An 18,105-nucleotide genomic window follows, 5' to 3' on the forward strand; every position below is an offset into this window, starting at 1 on the left:
CCCTGCAGGTGGGGAGTCAGGGGCCCGAACCAGGATCTTTAGCTGGTCCTTGCGCTTCACACCATGTGTGCTTAACCCGCTGCACCACCGCCGGGCTCCCTACTCTGTGAATTTCAACCTTGAGAGTTTATCTCACCTTCCTTAGGTTTCCTGTCCTGCCTACCCTCGGACCCCAGGATGACCCAGCCCCTCCCTGTTGAAAACAACAGATTCCTTCCTGTTTGTTTCCCTGTGGGAGCCCAGGTGATCTAGGAAGGGGTCTGGGAATGGGAGAAAATGAAAACACAGGTTTCAGCAGAGGAGGAGGTAACAGCCAAAGGTGAAGTTCAGTTCCACATCAAGCAAATAAAAAAAAATTCCCCTGTGGTCCGGGAGGTGGTGCAGTGGATAAGGTGCTGGACTCTCCAGTGTGAGGTCCTGAGTTCAGGCCCCGGCAGCACATGCACCAGTGATGTCTGGTTCTTTCTCTCTCTCCTCCTTTCTCATCAATAAATAAATAAAATCTTTTAAAAAGAAAATTTTTTAATCCCCCTGCAACCACCACCCTCACCCCTCCAGCAAAAACCCCAACCCCTCCCCGCTCCTTTCCCCAAGGTGAAGCACATACGGTCCATGGCGGGAGGAGGCTTGACCGCACCTGCAGACTCCTCTGAAGCGTAAAGAAATGGAAAGGGGTTAGGATGGACAGGGCTGCTAGGAGGACAGGTTACACAGACAGACAACATGTGGATGGGGAGTTGGCAGACAGACAGATGGAAAGACAGCTCCCATGAGAGAAACAGCTGGGGACCAACCATCTGTGAGCTTATCACAAGCTATATCACAACTTATCACCTTGAGGTCCCCCCTACCCTCCCCAGCCAGACACAGCCCCAACACCACATGGAGCCCGGTCCCTCCCTCCCTGGTCTTCCTGTGGCATGTCTGGCTTTCTGTTGGCCAACTGAATGTTGAACCTGAAGTTTAACTCATTCAAGAAATGACACAGAAAGAAAATGTACCTGTCCACATGAGAACCAGATAAATGATGAAAACAAAACAGAGACCCAGAACGAAGGTGAGGAAAAGGCCAGAGCTCAGACAGAGTCACACTCCACACTCCACACCCCAACAGGCTGGTCCACTCTGGGGAGCAAGCTAAGGAGGTATTACAAGGCACAACATCTCCATCTAGTGGCTGTGTCTGGGATTGTCACCGAGGGCACCCTGTTACATTTTCACAACCGCAGGTGCTGACTGGGGTGTGTGGCTTCTGGCACCTGCTGCTTCAATTGAGGCACAGAGCCAGCAGTCATTCGTTAAATGAAGCCACTGCACACGCCAGTGTGACCCTAGATGCTAGTAGGGGTCCTGGTGCAGGTTGGTGGACAAGGACCTAAGCTGGGAGTGACAGTGCTTTGCAAACACTTACCAAGTGGAGATGAAAAATTATACCCAAAAGTTAACAACTGTCCTATAAACCATTTAACCCCTGCCCCCAATAAAAAATGACTTTTAATACTGGTATGAGTATCTAGAAATAAAACAAGCAAGGAGTCAAATGCTCTGGCATACTTTCCGGATCTTAGAATCAATCCCTCTCAGGTTCAAGGAACAGCCCCCCAGCTATCCCCATAAGTGGGAACCCCTCAGTCTTCTTCCACTGTGTGGATTTCTGCCTCTACATGCATTATGGCCTCGCCTGCATCCTCCTTTAGCCAAGCGTAAGCAAGCCTGAGCATACGGTGACCAAGGCTAAGGATGTGATTAGTGAAATCCTGGATTCTTTTCTTCTTCTGTTTTCTTTTATTGTTCTTCCCCTTCTCCTTTTTTCATTTTTCATATAAAGGCAGAGACAGTGAAGCAGAGAAAAAGATGGTTAAAGAGCCCACAGCAGCAGTTTCCTCCAATTAATGGGAGGCAGGCTTAAACCTGGGTCACTCCCATGGCAGAGCAGCGCACTCTCCAAGTGAGTTATTCTGCTAGCCCATCCCCTGATTATCTTTAAGCACCGGTCATTCTGTTGATCTTGAAAAATAATAGTGGTCAGGGGTCAAGCAGTAACGCACCGGGCTAAGTGCACATAGTACAAAGCACAAAAACCCGCGCAAAGATTCCGGTTCAAGCCCCTGGCTCCCCACCAGCAGAGGGGTTACTTCACAAGCATTGAAGCAGGTCTGCAGGTTTCTATCTTTCTCTCTCCCTCTTTATATTCCCCTCCTCTCAATTTATCTCTGTCCTATTCCAACAAAATGGAAAAAATGGCAGTGGATTCCTAGTGTTGGCAACAAGTCACAGCAATAACCTTGAAGGCAGAGAGAGAAGGAGGAGGAGGAGGAGGAGGAGGGGGAGACAGAGGAGGAGGAGGAAGAAGAGAAGGAAAAAGAAGACTAGTAAACCTGTAACTATTGTCTCATAGCTCCATGACTGTACCTAAGTGCCAAGGGCTGAGTAAAATGTTGTAAAAGAAGAATTAGCAGAAGCACTGAGAGAAAAATGGATGAAGAGAGAAGAAAAGACATGAAAATTCAGACATGAGGCAGACAGGTCTGAGCATGTAAGCTCAGGGGCAAGAAGAGACATAGGAAGCCCTGTGGCAGAGGGTTCTGAGACCCCATCCCTCAGCCTTCACACTCAGACCTCAGTCATAAATGCCAGCTGGCAGGAGGCTGGGCTGCAGAAACCATCATGTGTGGCCACCTTTTGATCCCCAGACCAGAATTTCATCTGTAGAAAAGCCAGGCTGGCCATGGGGGTGCTTCCAGCAGCAGGTCAAGGGCCAACGTGGGCACAGCTGCAGCCCTGAGGAGAGTAGTAGCCAAGGACACCAGAAGGAAGCAGACTCCATGTCAAGCCCCTTCCGAATGATTGCAAACAGGCCTACCCAGTTATCCTGAGATAATGAGGTCGAGGTCATAGTCCCAACACTGATCTGCTTCTAGCAAAGACAAAACCAACTTCCCACCCACAGACAGACCAGCTGGGTCCTGACTGCCCAGCCTACACAGATGTCCCCTAACCCACCAGCCATCTGACCAACAACACATGCCTCTGGGTGCCTAGGAGGACCCAGTGGGCGGTTGAGGTAGGGCCTATTTCCCTGCTATACCTTTTCATTCTCTCATTCCTTTATTCCTTGGTTTATCCAACAAAGTTTAACAGCCACAGTGCCAGGTACCTCTAAAGGTCCTGGATTCAATCCCAGCACCACCATAAGCCAGAGCAGAGCAGTGTTCTGAAAACACACATGCACATCTGCCAACATCTCAGGCCAGTGGTTCCAAATTTGGGGGGTAATAGGTCTCTGGGTGCTGAGGATCTTCCCCAGCCAGCTCACTCCCCTGAGTCTGCAGACAGCCCATAATGCCAAAAAGCAAACAGTGAAGCCACCCAAGACAAAGCCTCTACTGAGTCCTCATCACCCTTCTGCCAAAGCACTAAAGTGTTTTTTGTCTGTCTGTCTGTTTGTTTGTTTGTTTGTTTGCTTTATGTGTTTTCCCTAAGCACAGGGAACAGAGGCTGTACTAGTCCCAGAACACAGCTGGGGCCACCAAGCCCGACTCCATCACCTGGAAGAAGCCAGGGGAGGAGGACAGCAGGTCCTGCCACCCAGAGCCACATGTCACCACACAGACAACTGGGGTGGGGGACACTAGTGGAGCCAGGGCCACTCCATGCAGCCAGCCCTGAGAGCATCCCCCTTCACCTCTCAACACATCTCTCACTCCCACGGTTTGGCTGTAGGATGGACACCAGCCCATGCCAGGCAGCAGGAGAAGACGAGAGCTTCTGGAAAGGCCTCAGCGCCGTTCCAGAAATGACAAAGAATGAGCCTTGGGTTTCTCCACGATGGAAAAAAACTCTAGGCTTCAAGAGCTATTTATGCTGCCTGCTTTTTCAGGCTTGGAAAGTCAGAGAGAGGGGCATCCTCAGAGGAGTCCCAAGTCTCCAGTGCCGGCAACCTCTCCAGAGAACTGCAGTTTCTGGGGAACACTCTCCTATTCAGAAAATAACATTCTGACTAAACCCTTTGCCACATAGGCTCCAAGGAACACTTGCGTGTGCCCAGGCAAACTTGTGGGCAGAAGTGCTTAAGAGGCTGGTGGGAGGTCCTGTCCTTGCTGGAAATCAAAGCAAAAATATGAAAAACAAAAAATGGTCAGACCCAATAATCTGGAGAAAGAGAGAAAGAAGCCTTTTTCACAGTTCACCTCAGCCTGGGTTTTGAGAGTAATGAGAGATGAAGAGTCAGGTGTTGCACAGATGCGGGGGGGGGGGGAGGGGGAGCCAAAAGAAAAATCAAGAGAGGCAGATTCTGAGGTGGCCTCAGGACAAGGAGAAGTGTGGCAGGAGGAGAGGAGGAGAGGACGAGAGCCTCGAGGGGCTCAGAGAAGGACACGCCCATGGAGGGGCCACCAGAGCAGTCTTGGGGGCCTTGTGGTGACAGACCTTGTGCACATGTTGCAATGCACAAGGACCTGGGTTCAAACCCCCATCCACACCTGCAGAGGAGAAGCTTCATGAGTGGTGAAGCAGGTGTTCAGGTCTCTCTGTCTATATCTGTCTCTCCCTCACTTCCTCTCTATCTTCCGAGGCTCTCTCAATTTCTGTCTCTATCCAAAAATAAATACATTAAATATTTTTTAAGTTGAGCTCTTTCATGGCTCTAAAGACAAAAACCACGTGATTGCACAATGAAAACTGGGTAGCAGGTCACAAGAAGACTCTGATTTTCACCCACAAGTGTGGAGACAGTGGTCCCCCCCTTTGACAGCCTCGCTGAGCCACCAGCCTTGCCTGTGACCTGAGCGCCATCTAGTGGTGAAATAGCCTCTCGTCTCTCCTCTCCAATTCTCACTGCAGTGTTCAGGGAGATCCTACAAAAAGAGCCAAACCGGCATCACCATCAGGGCAAGTCCTTAGAGGAGAAAGAAATCCAAATTCGTCCTTGGGTGGATGGTTGGCTTCCTGAAACAGCAGTCCTGAAACTGTCATATGATCAACAGCTCACTTGAATGGGGCCCTGCTTTGCCATGTGTGTGACACAGGTTTGAGCCTGACCCCCTCAACACTTTGATGGAAACTTTGGTGCTGTGATCTTTTTCACGCTCTTTGTCTCTCTGTCTCTATCAGGAAGGAAGGAAGGGAGGGAGGGAGGAAGGGAAGGAAGGAAGGAAGGAAGGAAGGAAAGGAAGGAAAGAAGGAGAGGGAGGGAGAGAGGGGATTTCCACCATAGCAGGAATTCTGATCTAGGAGGGGGCAGGATACCTTCTCCCCTTCCTGCCCCTACTGTGCACTGCCCCCCAATTCAGATTTTTCCACCATATCATCAAAAAAAACAGCCATTCAGGAAACTACCTGAGCAGTAATGGAGGCAGGGGCTGTATGCTGGGTCCACAGGGCCAGCAAAGGCAGGAGGCTGGGCAGGAGGAGCCCCCAGGCAGTGCCTTCTGCAAGGCAGTCCTGAGTATTCCACCTCTCACAAGTATCCATATGGAATGAGACCAGATGAGAGCTGTAAAATGCTGATATTGAACGAGGCCACCTGCTGACCTCAGTGTGTGTGTGTGTGTGTGTGTGTGTGTGTGTGTGTGTGTGTGTGTGTGCATGTGTTCCTCACCCTCTATCACAAAGAAAGAAAAGAGGAAAATAGTCACCAGGATGAGTAGAGTCATGCAGACACCAAGTTTCATCACCCTGATGGCAATTTTTTTTTAAAAAGTCATAAAAACTATTTCAGGGGCCTGGGAAATGACTCAGTGTTGTAGCATCTGCCTTGCATTTGTGAGGTCCTGGATTTGATCCCCAGCACCACATGAAAGCAACAGAGACAAAAAAAAGAATAACTTGACTAGTGAGGCAGTGCTTCTCTCTCTCTCTCTCTCTCTCTCTCTCTCCTCTCTCCGTGTGTTGTGTGTGTGTGTGTGTGTGTGTGTGTGTGTGTGTGTGTATGAAATGAAGATCGAGATGGGGAGTTGGCTCATCAGTAGAGAGAACATGCATAAGAATGAGTTCAACCTCAAGCAACATGTTGAGGGAAAATGCTTCAAGGCCAGCAAGTGTGCTCAGCTGGGAGGGCAAGTGTTCTGCCATGCGCTCAACTCAGGTTCACTTCCCCAGTCCCTTTATCTATCTACCTAGAAAAGTCACTTCCCCAGTCACTTCCCCAGTCCCTTTATCTATCTACCTAGAAAAGTCAGCCTGGAGCAGTGATGCCCCGATGACAATAAAGTCTCAGAAAGCCTAAAAGAAAGGACTGGAGAAGATTTCAAAGTCAAGGGTGGAATTTGCCAAAATCTGGGCACATTGCCTGTCTTCCAAATAAAGATAAGAGGAAATATACAGGCAGCCCTACCTCTGTTATCCCTAAAAAGACAACAGTACTGAGAAGATATTGTTAGAGTTAATAAAGGGAAGAGGAGAACTCTAGCAAGATAGCTTAGCTGGATGATAACTGCTTTTTCATGAATGAGAGCCAGGTTCAAGTCCACCCACCACCACGTGGAAGAAGTTTAGGTGCTATGACAGTGGGTGTGTGTGGGTATGTAGGTGTGTGTGTGTGTGTCTTAAAAAATCAGCCTGGCAGAAGTTGAAAAACAAGATCAGAAGAGAAAATACAAGTAGAACCTGAACTGGAGTTGGCGTATTGCACCAAAGTAAAAGACTCTGGGGTGGAGTGGGGGGGGGGGGGGTACAGGTCCAAAAAGGATGACAGAGGACCTAGTGGGGGTTGTATTGTTATGTGGAAAACTGAGAAATGTTATGCATGTACAGACTACTGTATTTACCGTCGAATGTAAAACATTACTCCCCCAATAAAGAAATTTAAAAAAAAAAAGTCAGCCTGGACTTCCTTCCTTCTTTCCTTCCTTCCTTCCTTCTCTCCTTCCTTTCTCCCTTCCTCTTTCTTTATTTTTATTTCTTACTTTTTTTCTTTTTGTCTTTCATCTCCTTCCTCCTCTGTCCTTCCTTTCTTTAAAAAAAAAAAAAAAGTCAGCCTGGAGCACTGAAGCCCCACCAACAACAAGAGTAATAAGAGGGGGGAGGAGGAGGGGGAAATGGTATCTGTAAGATTCTGGAGCTTATTCCTCTGAAATTCTCCGGAAGTTGTTTGGAGTCCATATCAAACGCAAAAAGATAGAGTTTTTGCAGAACACATGGTAGAAAACAGGAAAAAATGCAAGAGGAAAACAAGGGGGGAGGCATGGCAAGAAGTTAAAAATGCAATGGCCCATTTTAAGCCACATGGGAGCAGTAAAAGGCTGAATTGGTAGAGGAAGGAGGGGGAAATCAGGTAAATTATGCAGAAAGCAAATAATAAGTGTGGGGAAATTGTGCAGATGTAGTTGAGCTTGGCAGGGCTCACAAAGCACCCTGCATTCCTGATACTATGGCCTATCTACATAATCATTGTTTTGCCTGAAAGATCCCCACCCATTCCATCCCTTTGATCTATCTTCTTTCTACTCTCAAGACCCTCCCTGCCTCCAGGATATTATTAATCAAACCAGTTAAAACCTTTGCAATAGTTGCTAAGGAAGTTCCTACCTTGCCAGCCTTTCTCCACCCCTTTCCTAGCCATTTCCATTTTGACTTGCCACTTCCGGGTCTGCGTTTTAAAAGCCTTGGCTTTCTGATCAATAAAGAAACTGCATTGCCTCGCACCACATGTTTGGTTCCTGAGTCATCTCCCTTGCCTCGCTGAGTGAGTAGCAGCCCAGGCTGGCTCCGGTCGAGTTCTCTCCAACCCAGAGAGTACGTGCCCAGGAAGAGGCACCCCCATGCTAGCCTGGCAATAAGGAAAACAAACAGCAAACAGTGTTCAGGGTTTACCGTGTACTAGACACTCTACAAATGTTCCATTTGTGATTTCACTGGATCCACACAGCAGTGAGGCTGAGCTTTGTAAGAAGAGAATGAAGCAGCTCATTCAGCCACAAAGAAGCAGAAATGGAGTACAGTACAAGCTATCTGCTCCTGCCCATCCCACCCAGCAACACTGCTCATTATAACGTTAGAAGAGGTCATTCCTCCACTCAAAGGTCAGAAATCACCATGGAAAGATCCCCACAACTGATAAGAACAAAGAAAATTTTAACTCTAAGAAAAAATATATATATTCCTACAAGCAGCTTTTAGCCAGAAAAAAAAAAAACTTCCTACGAAGAAAGCAAGTCAACAACTCTCAGAAAGAAAAATAAATAAATAAATTCAAAATAAACTAAATATTTAAATGAAAAAAATTAAAAGTAAAAGAATTGAATAACAACTTTGGACTTACTGAGGGTAGAAAGCATGATTTATGGAGCAGAAACCACACACTCGTTTTTCAAATAAGGACTAGAAGCTAGCTTAAACGTTATCAAAGGACATGATCAAAGAAGTCTAAAGAGGGTTTCTAAAAACAGTGAAAAAAAATCAGAAAAGAACAAGTGAGCATTGGAAATACATCCAAACACTGGTACTTTGAAACGTCTTATAAAGAAAAGGGCTAGAAGGCTTCTAAGAAAGCTAATCAAGGCAAAAGGAATCTCAAACACACATCATGTGAAATATGAGAGAGGAGAACACCACAGGTGTTTCAATCATAAAAGACTACACTGCACAATACAGTATAAAAAGATTAGAATGCCTCAATGTAATGGATGCTTTTCTAGGAAAATATAAATTATCAAAAATTCCCCCAAGTAAAAGTAACAAACTAAAAATAACAATGATCACAGGAGAAACTGCAAAGTGTTTAAAGTCAGTACTACACCCACTCAAAAAAGGGCATCCAGCCCACATGGTTTTATGGGTGAATTCTTCCAAACCCTCAAAAGATGATATTCTTATGTTGTAAAAGCGGTTGCAGATGTTTTAAGAGGTTTTAAATCTTTCCAATTAATTTTATAGAGCCAGGATAGCCCAGATACCAAAAACTAAGAAATAATAAGCAGACATACCAATTAGAGATCATAAAGAATCAAGAGACAGGTTCAAAAACACATTTAGGAATTTAGCAGGAGATAAAGAAGGCATTTCAAAATATAGGGAAGATGTTATTCATTAGTGCTGGTATCACCAGTGAACAATGTTGATTAAAAGAATGTCTTGACTTAGTCACTAAGGAAAAGATTAACAGATTGGGCTACATTAAAAAAATAGTTTCTATTTGTCAAAAACTATTAAATGGTAAAATAAAATTTACAAGATTATTGCATAGAGTAAGTTAACATCCATATACTTACAGAAATCTTACAAAATGAGGAAAAAGACAAATATGCCATTGGAAATACAGATAAGAACATGAATGGGCAATTTTCAAGAGAATAAATGTATAATATGTCAACATAAATAGTAACTAAAACTTTTTTAAATTTGCATTGGTCAACTTCACCATTTATCAGTGGTATGCAAAGTAAGGCAACAATAACATCAATCCAACAACTTATTAACAAAGTTATTTTTAAATATAACTGCTTTACCCTGTATTTGTGAAGTATGTATAGTGAAGTGACTAGAATGTTAGCTAATTCAGTCTTTTTGAAGGACAACTTTGATATGCACAAAAAGCTATAAAATGTTCATTTGTTGAAACAGCATGTCCATCTCTAGGTGTTCATCCAAAAGGAAAATTGTGAACTACATAAAGATTAAGTTAGAAGCTATTTAATATAAAGTTAATTGTTTATAATAGGGAATAATGAGAAGTAACCCAGTGTTATTATGTTATTGTCACACAATGGAATATGTGTGTCAAGTAAATATTATATTGTAAAAGAATACACAATCAGTGTGCCAACTAACAAAAAAGCAATTTTCAAAGTAATGTTTCATGTAGATAATGTATGTATAAGTATGTACATATGTATACAGCACATACATATACACATTAAAGTCCCAGAATATTATGGAGTTAATTAAAGTCCCAGAATATTATAGAGTTAATTTTTTGTCTTGGAGGGTAGTCTAATGGATAAATTTTCATATTCTTCTTTCAGAAGAAAGAAGAATCATATTTCCAGATTAGCTCTATACATTTTTACAAAACAATCTTGACTTCCTTTTCTTTAAAAAAAGATTTAATTTATTTATCATAAGAGAGTTTGAAATGAGACAGAAGAGAGACATGCAAGTTAGCACACACGCCCCCTGCTACAGGGGTCCCCAAGATGAACTGGGAACCTAAGGCACCAGAGGTCAATTCTCTACCAGTTGAGCTATTGACTAGGATGCTAGCAGTGTCCTTGAACTAAGTACTAGGCGATGACTTACTTTTTAACAGATCAGTGAAAGTTATTTCAAAACAAAATTTTTTTTTTTTATTTATTCCCTTTTGTTGCCCTTGTTGTTTTATTGTTGTAGTTATTATTGTTGTTGTCGTCGTTGTTGGATAGGACAGAGAGAAATGGAGAGAGGAGGGGAAGACAGAGAGGAGGAGAGAAAGATAGACACCTGCAGACCTGCTTCACCGCCTGTGAAGCGACTCCCCTGCAGGTGGGGAGCCGGGGTTCGAACCGGGATCCTTATGCCGGTCCTTGTGCTTTGCGCCACCTGCGCTTAACCCGCTGCGCTACAGCCCGACTCCCTCAAAACAAAATTTATGAGCAGGGGAGACAGCATAATGATTATGCAAACAACTTTCATGCCCAACACTCCAAGGCCCCACCGTAATCCAAAGTGAAGCAGTGCTTATTAAAATAAATTAATAAGTAATAAAAGGAAAACTACTATTAAGACAGAAAATGCTGGAGCCTAGTTGGCCAACACAAACCAGTGGTATAGCCACAATCAATCTTGTCTCCACACCACTTCCTGGAGCACCCCACCACCATCTGAGACGCAGAGAACCCTAAAGGCCGACAAGTCCATGGCCCCCACCAACTAGAGGAATGCCTTCTCCCTGGGGAATGAGCAGTGAGAGTTTGAGCACCTTCCATTTCCTGCAAACTCTCTACACTTGAGGTATGAGGTGGATAGGAAGAGCTCTTGGGAACCAGAGAATGAAACACCAGGGGAACTTACCTTCTATTTCTCCCCCAGGGGCAGAGATTTTTGACATGCTCAGGTAAGTGGTGGCCACAGTGTCATTGTGGGTGAGGCGGTCCCTAGAATGAGGAGGTAGAGAGGTAGCATCAGAGGCCATAGCCCAGCCAGGAAGGAACCAGCTGGGGTGCGCATCATTAGGGGTGACAGTCATCACACTGGAGGGGAAGGAAGGCCTATCCTGAGGAGATAAGATGAAAAAGGAACTAGCCCATTTCCCCAAACATTCTACCAGCCAACACCCACTGCCAGTCTGGTGGTCTGTGGGAACACCTGTAGGTTTAAAGAGAGAAGACCAGGCAGGGAAAGAGGGGGAGGCAGAAGGGGGAGCCACACCCCACCCTCAGACCCAGGAAGAGCTTATGCAAAGTAGCTCAGAAATTCCTCTCCTGGGGATAGATCCTAAGTAATCAAACACACTCATCCAATAATATCTGTGTATACCTATGTTCATAGCAGCAAAATTTGCAATAGCCCAAATCTGGAAGCAATGCAGGTGTCCAACAACAGATGAGCAGCTAAGAAAATTGTAATATATTTATTACTTGACTGTTAAGAATGATGAAGTCATGGGCTAGGGAAATACAATAATGGTTATACAAAAGACTTTCATGCCTGGGTCTCAATCTCTCTCTCTCTCTATCTCTCTCTCTCTGTGTGTGTGTGTGTGTGTGTGTGTGTGTGTGTGTGTGTGCGCGCGCGCGCGCTTCTCATTAAAATAGGGCATATGTATACATGTATCCATAAATTAGGGCAAATATATATACCTGAAAGCAAAAGTGCACAATAGTCTGCAGTGAGTAGTCAATAAATGAAGCAAGCAAGAAGAAAGAGCTAAAAAGACACCAGAAAGTTCCTGATGAAATAGTTTCTACTGGGAGTCGGGCAGTAGCACAGTGGGTAAAGCGCAGGCGGCACAAAGCACAAGGACCGGCGTAAGGATCCCAGTTCAAGCCCCTGGCTCCCCACATGCAGGGGAGTCGCTTCACAAGTGGTGAAGCAGGTCTGCAGGTGTCTATCTTTCTCTCCCCCTCTCTATCTTCCTCGCCTCTCTCTACTTCTCTCTGTCCTATCCAACAATGACAACATCAATAATAACTACAACAATAAAACAACAAGGGCAACAAAAGGGAATAAATAAATATTTTTTTTTAAAAGTTCCTATTTCGACCTAGATACCCTCCTCACCTACTTCCTACTACACTTCCTTCAGTCACTCCAAAGCTACCCTTAACAAAGGACTACAAAAGCTGAATAAGGGCAAGAGACTGGCATACTTTAACGATGACTCTTTAGTCACTATCAGGCCACCCCATCATCTGAGGCCCTATTCGGGAAGTCCTGAGATTTCTACACAGACATGATGTGCCTAGACCTCAAACAGATCCCTCTCTCCATTGTCATTGGTCATCACCATCAGGAACAATACAATAGATGCCTCTGCCTCTGTGGGGTCCCCATAGGACCTTGCCCTCAATGTGGATCAACAATGGTAGAAAATGTTCCATCTTCCAAAGGTAGGCTAGATAACATACTCTATCCACCACCTGAGGAAGATGGGTCCTGAAATTGGGGCAGCTTGGAACGTTCCTACTCATGACCATAGAATGTGAGCTCAGATCTACAGGGAGGCAGAGGTCACATAGGCTCCTAAGCTGAATATGGGCCCCAGATCAGATCAAATGGATGAAATTTACAGTCAACAATACTTATACACCTTTCCCATATTTGGGAGCTACTCTCTTTTCTGATCCAGATTTCTAGCCCTTTTTTTCCAGCCATGACATCATCTCCCCAGACAATAACTTGGGTCCACCTGCATATCAGAGGTCAGGCTCAGGAAAAAAACTGGTGTAGTCATGGGCCCTTTGGACTATGACTAAAATAGGCCTATTAGCTATCTTCAAAACAGAGACCCCAAATCTTCATCTGCAATATTCCAGCCTTTAGATTCATGATTAGTTAACAATTTTTTTGGCTTTATATGTTAACTCTTTTTTCAGCCACCAGGTTCCAGATGCTAACATGATGCCAACTGAACCTCCCTGGGCAGACAACCCCACCAATATGTCCTGGAGCCCCACTTCCCCAGAGCCCTGCCCCAGTAGGAAAAGAGAGAGACAGGCTGGGAATATGGATCGTCCTGCCAATGCCCATGTTCAGCATGGAAGCAACTACAGCAGCCAGACCTTCCACCCTCTGCACCCCATAATGATCCTGGGTCCATACTCCCAGAGGTATAAATAATAGAGAAGCTATCAGGGGAGAGGATGGGATATGAAGTTCTGGTGGTGGGAATTGTGTGGAGTTGTACCCCTCTTATCCTATGGTTTTATCTGTTTCCTCTTTTATAAATAAAAAATAAATATTAAATAAATAAAAATATTTAAAGGTGACTGTCACAGTAATCACAATACAGTAATTAGTAGGATATTACAAGTACTATTAGAGGATTTTCTTGTACAAAAAAGAAATGGTTGCAAGATTATTTCCAAAAAACTAGAGTTCTGTATCCCACCCCTTCCATTATAAGTTTCCGTATTCTTTATCCCTCTGGGAGCATGGACCCAGGATCATTACAGAGCGCAGAAGGTGGAAGGTCTGGCTTCTGTAATTGCTTCCCCACTGAACTTGGGCACTGGCAGGTCAATCCACACCCCCAACCTGTCTCTCTCTTTCCCTAGTGGGGCAGGGCTCTGGAGAGGTGAGGTTCCGGGACACATTGGTGAGGTCATCTTCCCAGGGAAGTTAGGATGGAAGTCATGACAGCATCTGCAACTTGGTGGCTAAAAAGCATTAAAATATAAAGCAGAACCAAACGTGAGGACCATCATCCCTGTGGCGCAGATGGGGTGACTGAGGTTCGGGGCAGGGAAATCCTTGTTCACTTGCCCAGGGTCAGCCTTGGGTGGTGGGGCAAAGCCAGAAACCTTGGTGCCCTGTGTTTGTGCCATGGCATTCTCCTCTCCTGGGTAGCAGTTGGGAGGTGGGGGGGAGCTGTCCTTCCTAGGAAGAAGGCCTCTCCCTACCACACAGCACAAGGCTAAGGAGAAGGAAGCTAGCTGGTGAGTCCACTAGTCAGCAGCATCCTGAGCAGCCCTCTCCTCTGCTCCATGCCTGCCCCCCACCACAATAACAGACAAACAGCTCCAATTTATGCAGCACCCGCTGAGAGCTAACCACAGTGCTAAAGCTACCACCTTGTTGGCCCTGCCCTACTGTCTGCTCTATGAGGCAGGTGCTCCAGTAAAACACCATCTCAGAAGAGGATGCAGATGTGGGCGGGTGGGGGAGTTTGCCTGGATGGCAAAGCTGCGTTTCCAGACTGGCTGAGCTGGGCATAGAAGCGGGGCTTTGTTCACAGCTGCCTACAGCTTCCTTATCAAGCTAAGCCAGGGGTTCTCCAGGAAATGTGAAGGAAAAGGGGAGGACTCCACAGTCCTGGAGACATTTGGGTGTGGGAAGGTATAGACAGAGGTTATGACTGGTACTAAACACACTACGGTGCGTAGGGCAGCCTCCCACAGCAAAGGAGGTTCTGACCTGAAACATCACGGAATACAGGTTGAGGCACTCTGACCAAGGTCAAACCTCTCTCTCCTTATGGATGTTTCTCCAGAGATGTTTCTCCTTTCTCTCAGAGCCTGATCAGTCCTGTTCCCCTGCTGGGAGTCCTTCAGCCATAAATCATTCCAGATCATTCCACACCCAGGATCCACAGGGGATAGACACACCTAGATGTGCTTTTTATTTTTCTTCAAATCCCTACAGTCCTCTCTCCGTGGCTCTCTCCATTCCTCTTGGGAGTTCCCAGGGAAGTGATTACACTTTGACTTTGATGTTTCCTATCTGGGTTGGGGGAGAGGTACATTAGGAAGAGTAACTCATCAGCACAGATCTTTACCATTTTTCCTGGTGAATGATATTCCTAAGAAGGGAAGGGTTAAAAACCCCCTAAACATCTTATAAGAGATTATCAACAGCAGATAACTGACAGGTGCTGACACTTTTAAACTTCCTTTCTGGCCAGCACCTAGAAAATGCCAGCACTTGGAAAGAAGAAAGGGATTTCTGACCTCCAGTTTTCTCTGAATTAGGTGAGGAGGGGAAAGGGTGAGAAGAGAGATTTTTGATGTTAGTAGTAGTATTTTCATTTTTTTTTTCCCACCAGGGTTATTGCTGAGGTTTGGTGCCTGCACAACAAATCCACCACTCCCAGCAGCCTTTTTTTTTATGATAGCGACAGAGAGAAATAGGATGAGAGAGACAGGGAGGAAGGAAGGGAGAGGAAGAGAGAGAGAGAGAGAGAGAGAGGGACACCTACAAGCAACTCCACAGCTCTTGAAGACTCACCCCTGCAGGTGGGAACTGGGGGCTCAAGCCCAGGTCCTCAGGCTTAGTCATTTGTGTGCTTTGCCAGCTGTGCCACTGCCTGGCTCCTTTGCTTTGCTTTTTAGTCAGTGGGTCTGGGGGAGGTGTTTACTTCCTTATCAGTGAAAAATAAAATATTTCTAAAGAATCAAATGGAAGACTAAGGCACAGAGAAGGACTACACCACATCCTCAGGATTCAGGTAACAGGGAAAGTTTATCTGAGTGTTTCTGAAGAAAGCACTCTTCTGGAGAGGCACTTTCAGCAGCAGAATGCTTTCTGGCAAAGACTTGGGTTTTGGGGCTTGGGGTTGCTTTTGGAAAATACAGCCAGTCTGAAAATAGACTCACAATAAAAATGCCACTTCTACCCAAACCAGAGATGCAACCACCAGATTCCGTAATCTGTTTGGATTGTACAGTATGCTGATGCCTGGGCCCCAGCTCACACGGACCTGGGCACAGCCTGCCCCACACACATGGGCCAACCACACTGCGGTTGGAGCTGCACATGGGCATCCGCAGGCGCAAACGTGCCCAGACGTGAACGGCCCCCGTCCGCCTGGTAGGCACAGCGCTCACGTGTGCCTGTACCCACCCTGGACTGAGCCAGAGCTCGGGGGCCCTGAAGTGCATCTCTCCTCCAACCCAAGTTCCCCAAGGAACATACCAGCGGTCGAAGCCCTGAGGCCACCCCCTGCTGGCCCTCCCGCCTGCTCCCTTCCTCTCCTCTAATTCTCACAAGCTGTTTTCTTTTGGGCCTGGGGAACTGGCACACACTTTAATGACTCTGTGGCCTGGGGGTTTTCCCTAGTCTCTCATTATCCTCCTGGCTGGGGGTGCCATGGGCCAGAGACCAAAGAAGAACACGCTGGGAACCACAGGGCCAAGATTTCTCGGGGGCAGAGAAAGGACAACTCTCTCTTTTTGGAAAGTCTTGTGCATGTGAGGGCCTGGAGATCACAGGAGCCAGCTCCTACTGGCCCTCAGGTATGAGGGGGACCCCCCCCTTACCCCACACATCAGGAGGCCATGCAGCCCAGCAGTCAGAGCACCTGAGTGGAGAGCAGTGGTGAAGTCCGGCCTTGGCCACTTTCCCACTGTCACCCAGGGAAGTCTCTCCATCCTCACAAACTTGCCCCTTCCTCTGAAAAGCAGGCCTCTCACAAGAGTCTGAGTTGACCACACTGCAAGTGCTCAACAAGGGTTAAATCACTTTCTTTCTTTCTTTCTTTCTTTCTTTCTTTCTTTCTTTCTTGCTACCAGGGATATCTCTAGGGCTCAGTGATGGCACTATGAATCCACTGCTCCTGGCGGCCATGATTTTCTTTTTTTTTCTTTCTATTTTTTATTTACTAGAATAAAGAGAAGTTGAGAGGGATAGGGAAAATAGAGAAGAAGAAATATAGATGCTTGTGAAGCGCCTGTCCTCCCTGCAGGTGGGGCGTGGGACCTCAAACCCAAGTTCAAGATGTGCCACCGCCCTGCCTCCTGAATCGTTTTCTCAAAGATGTCCATGTGGCTGTTGCCCTCAGCTACTGCAAGCCTACAGCTACACTGACTGCCCTGACACTTCAGCCCCCTCCAGCTGCCTGGGACCTGACTACCCATCCCACCCTACCAAGGTCCCGTCCTCTTATGGGATATCACTGCCCACTCTCCCAGAAGCTCCACTCTTTCTTTGCCTCTGCTTATGATCCCCTCTCTTCTCATTAGAATGCCCTCACTCTGGATTTACCAAAAACCCACCTCCCCCAGGAAGTCTTCCTGGTCCCTTCTTTCCTCAGGACCCTGGGGTTCTTCCAGCCCCATCTTCACCCTTGGCTACTTCAAAGCCTGGCTGTCCCCACCCACTGCTTCTCTAGCCTTCTACAGAAGCAGTGGCCTCGCCTGGGACAAACCCTCCACCGGGGCAGACTGAACTGAGCACACAGTGATCCCTGGGAACAGCTTAGGACTCTTGAGATGCAGAGCTTACCAGTCCATGACACGAATCCTCATTTTCTCACACATGGAAGGAAACTGTGGAGGGAAAAGAGCCCTGTTGAAGTGGGCTCCTTCCGAAGAAGAAGTCCAGGCAGCCATTGGGGTTCTGGGGAGGCTAGCCCCCAGGCTAGGGTGAGGCTCACCATGGCAGGCAGTGTGATGCTCTGGTTCCACTGAGGGTTGGCAGTCTTCTCCAGGATCTTACTGCAGAGCTAGAAGATACAGAGGACAGCTGGGTGGAGCTCTGTGGGACTCTGGGTACCCTCAGGGACCCCATACCTGCCAGGGGCCTTTCTGGGCCATGCTGGCTATCCTTCAGACTGGGCAAAGACCTGAGGGCTGTGGGGTTTGTGCAGTGGACTCAAACACCAGGAGTCTTTGAAGAAACAAGGCTCCATGGTAGGTCACACCCAGAACTGGGTAGAGGGAGAGGGGTAGAGATGAGGGAGACTACCTGAATGCACCTGTTCATCTCCCCTTACCTCCTACATCTGGCTGAAAATCCCTCCCCCTACCACCACCACCACAACGCACTATTCATTATGGCCATGACCCTAAACAGGGGTGTCCTGGTTCTCCTGTCCTTTTGGAAGACTGTGGCCCTAGGAGACTAGAATTAGGGGTGAGAAGGGGAGAATGGGATGCAGAGCCAGAGTCAGGCTTTGCATCATTATCTGAGGGTGAAAAGAAAGTTCACTGAAGATATATGGCCCACAAGCCATGGTTCACCTGAGGCTGGCCT

The 18,105-nt window shown here is 46.6% G+C and overlaps 1 protein-coding gene across 17 annotated transcripts in view; it reads right to left on the reverse strand.

Moving 5' to 3' along the window:
- DYSF (dysferlin) overlaps positions 1-18,105 on the reverse strand; it is a 272,723-nt gene that overhangs the window by 150,670 nt on the left and 103,948 nt on the right. For 9 of the 17 annotated variants that reach the window (XM_060187107.1, XM_060187112.1, XM_060187102.1 and 6 more), the window contains 4 exons: positions 17,507-17,575; positions 17,356-17,399; positions 10,987-11,069; positions 608-649 (listed from right to left, as the gene is read on the reverse strand). In XM_060187107.1, coding sequence (XP_060043090.1) covers positions 608-649; positions 10,987-11,069; positions 17,356-17,399; positions 17,507-17,575 — 238 coding nt within the window. The remainder of the gene's footprint in view (positions 1-607; positions 650-10,986; positions 11,070-17,355; positions 17,400-17,506; positions 17,576-18,105) is intronic. The other 8 variants (XM_060187109.1, XM_060187114.1, XM_060187104.1 and 5 more) reach the window with 1 other exon arrangement.

Source organism: Erinaceus europaeus, chromosome 3 (assembly GCF_950295315.1).
Source record: "Erinaceus europaeus chromosome 3, mEriEur2.1, whole genome shotgun sequence".
Classification (NCBI taxonomy): domain Eukaryota; kingdom Metazoa; phylum Chordata; class Mammalia; order Eulipotyphla; family Erinaceidae; genus Erinaceus; species Erinaceus europaeus.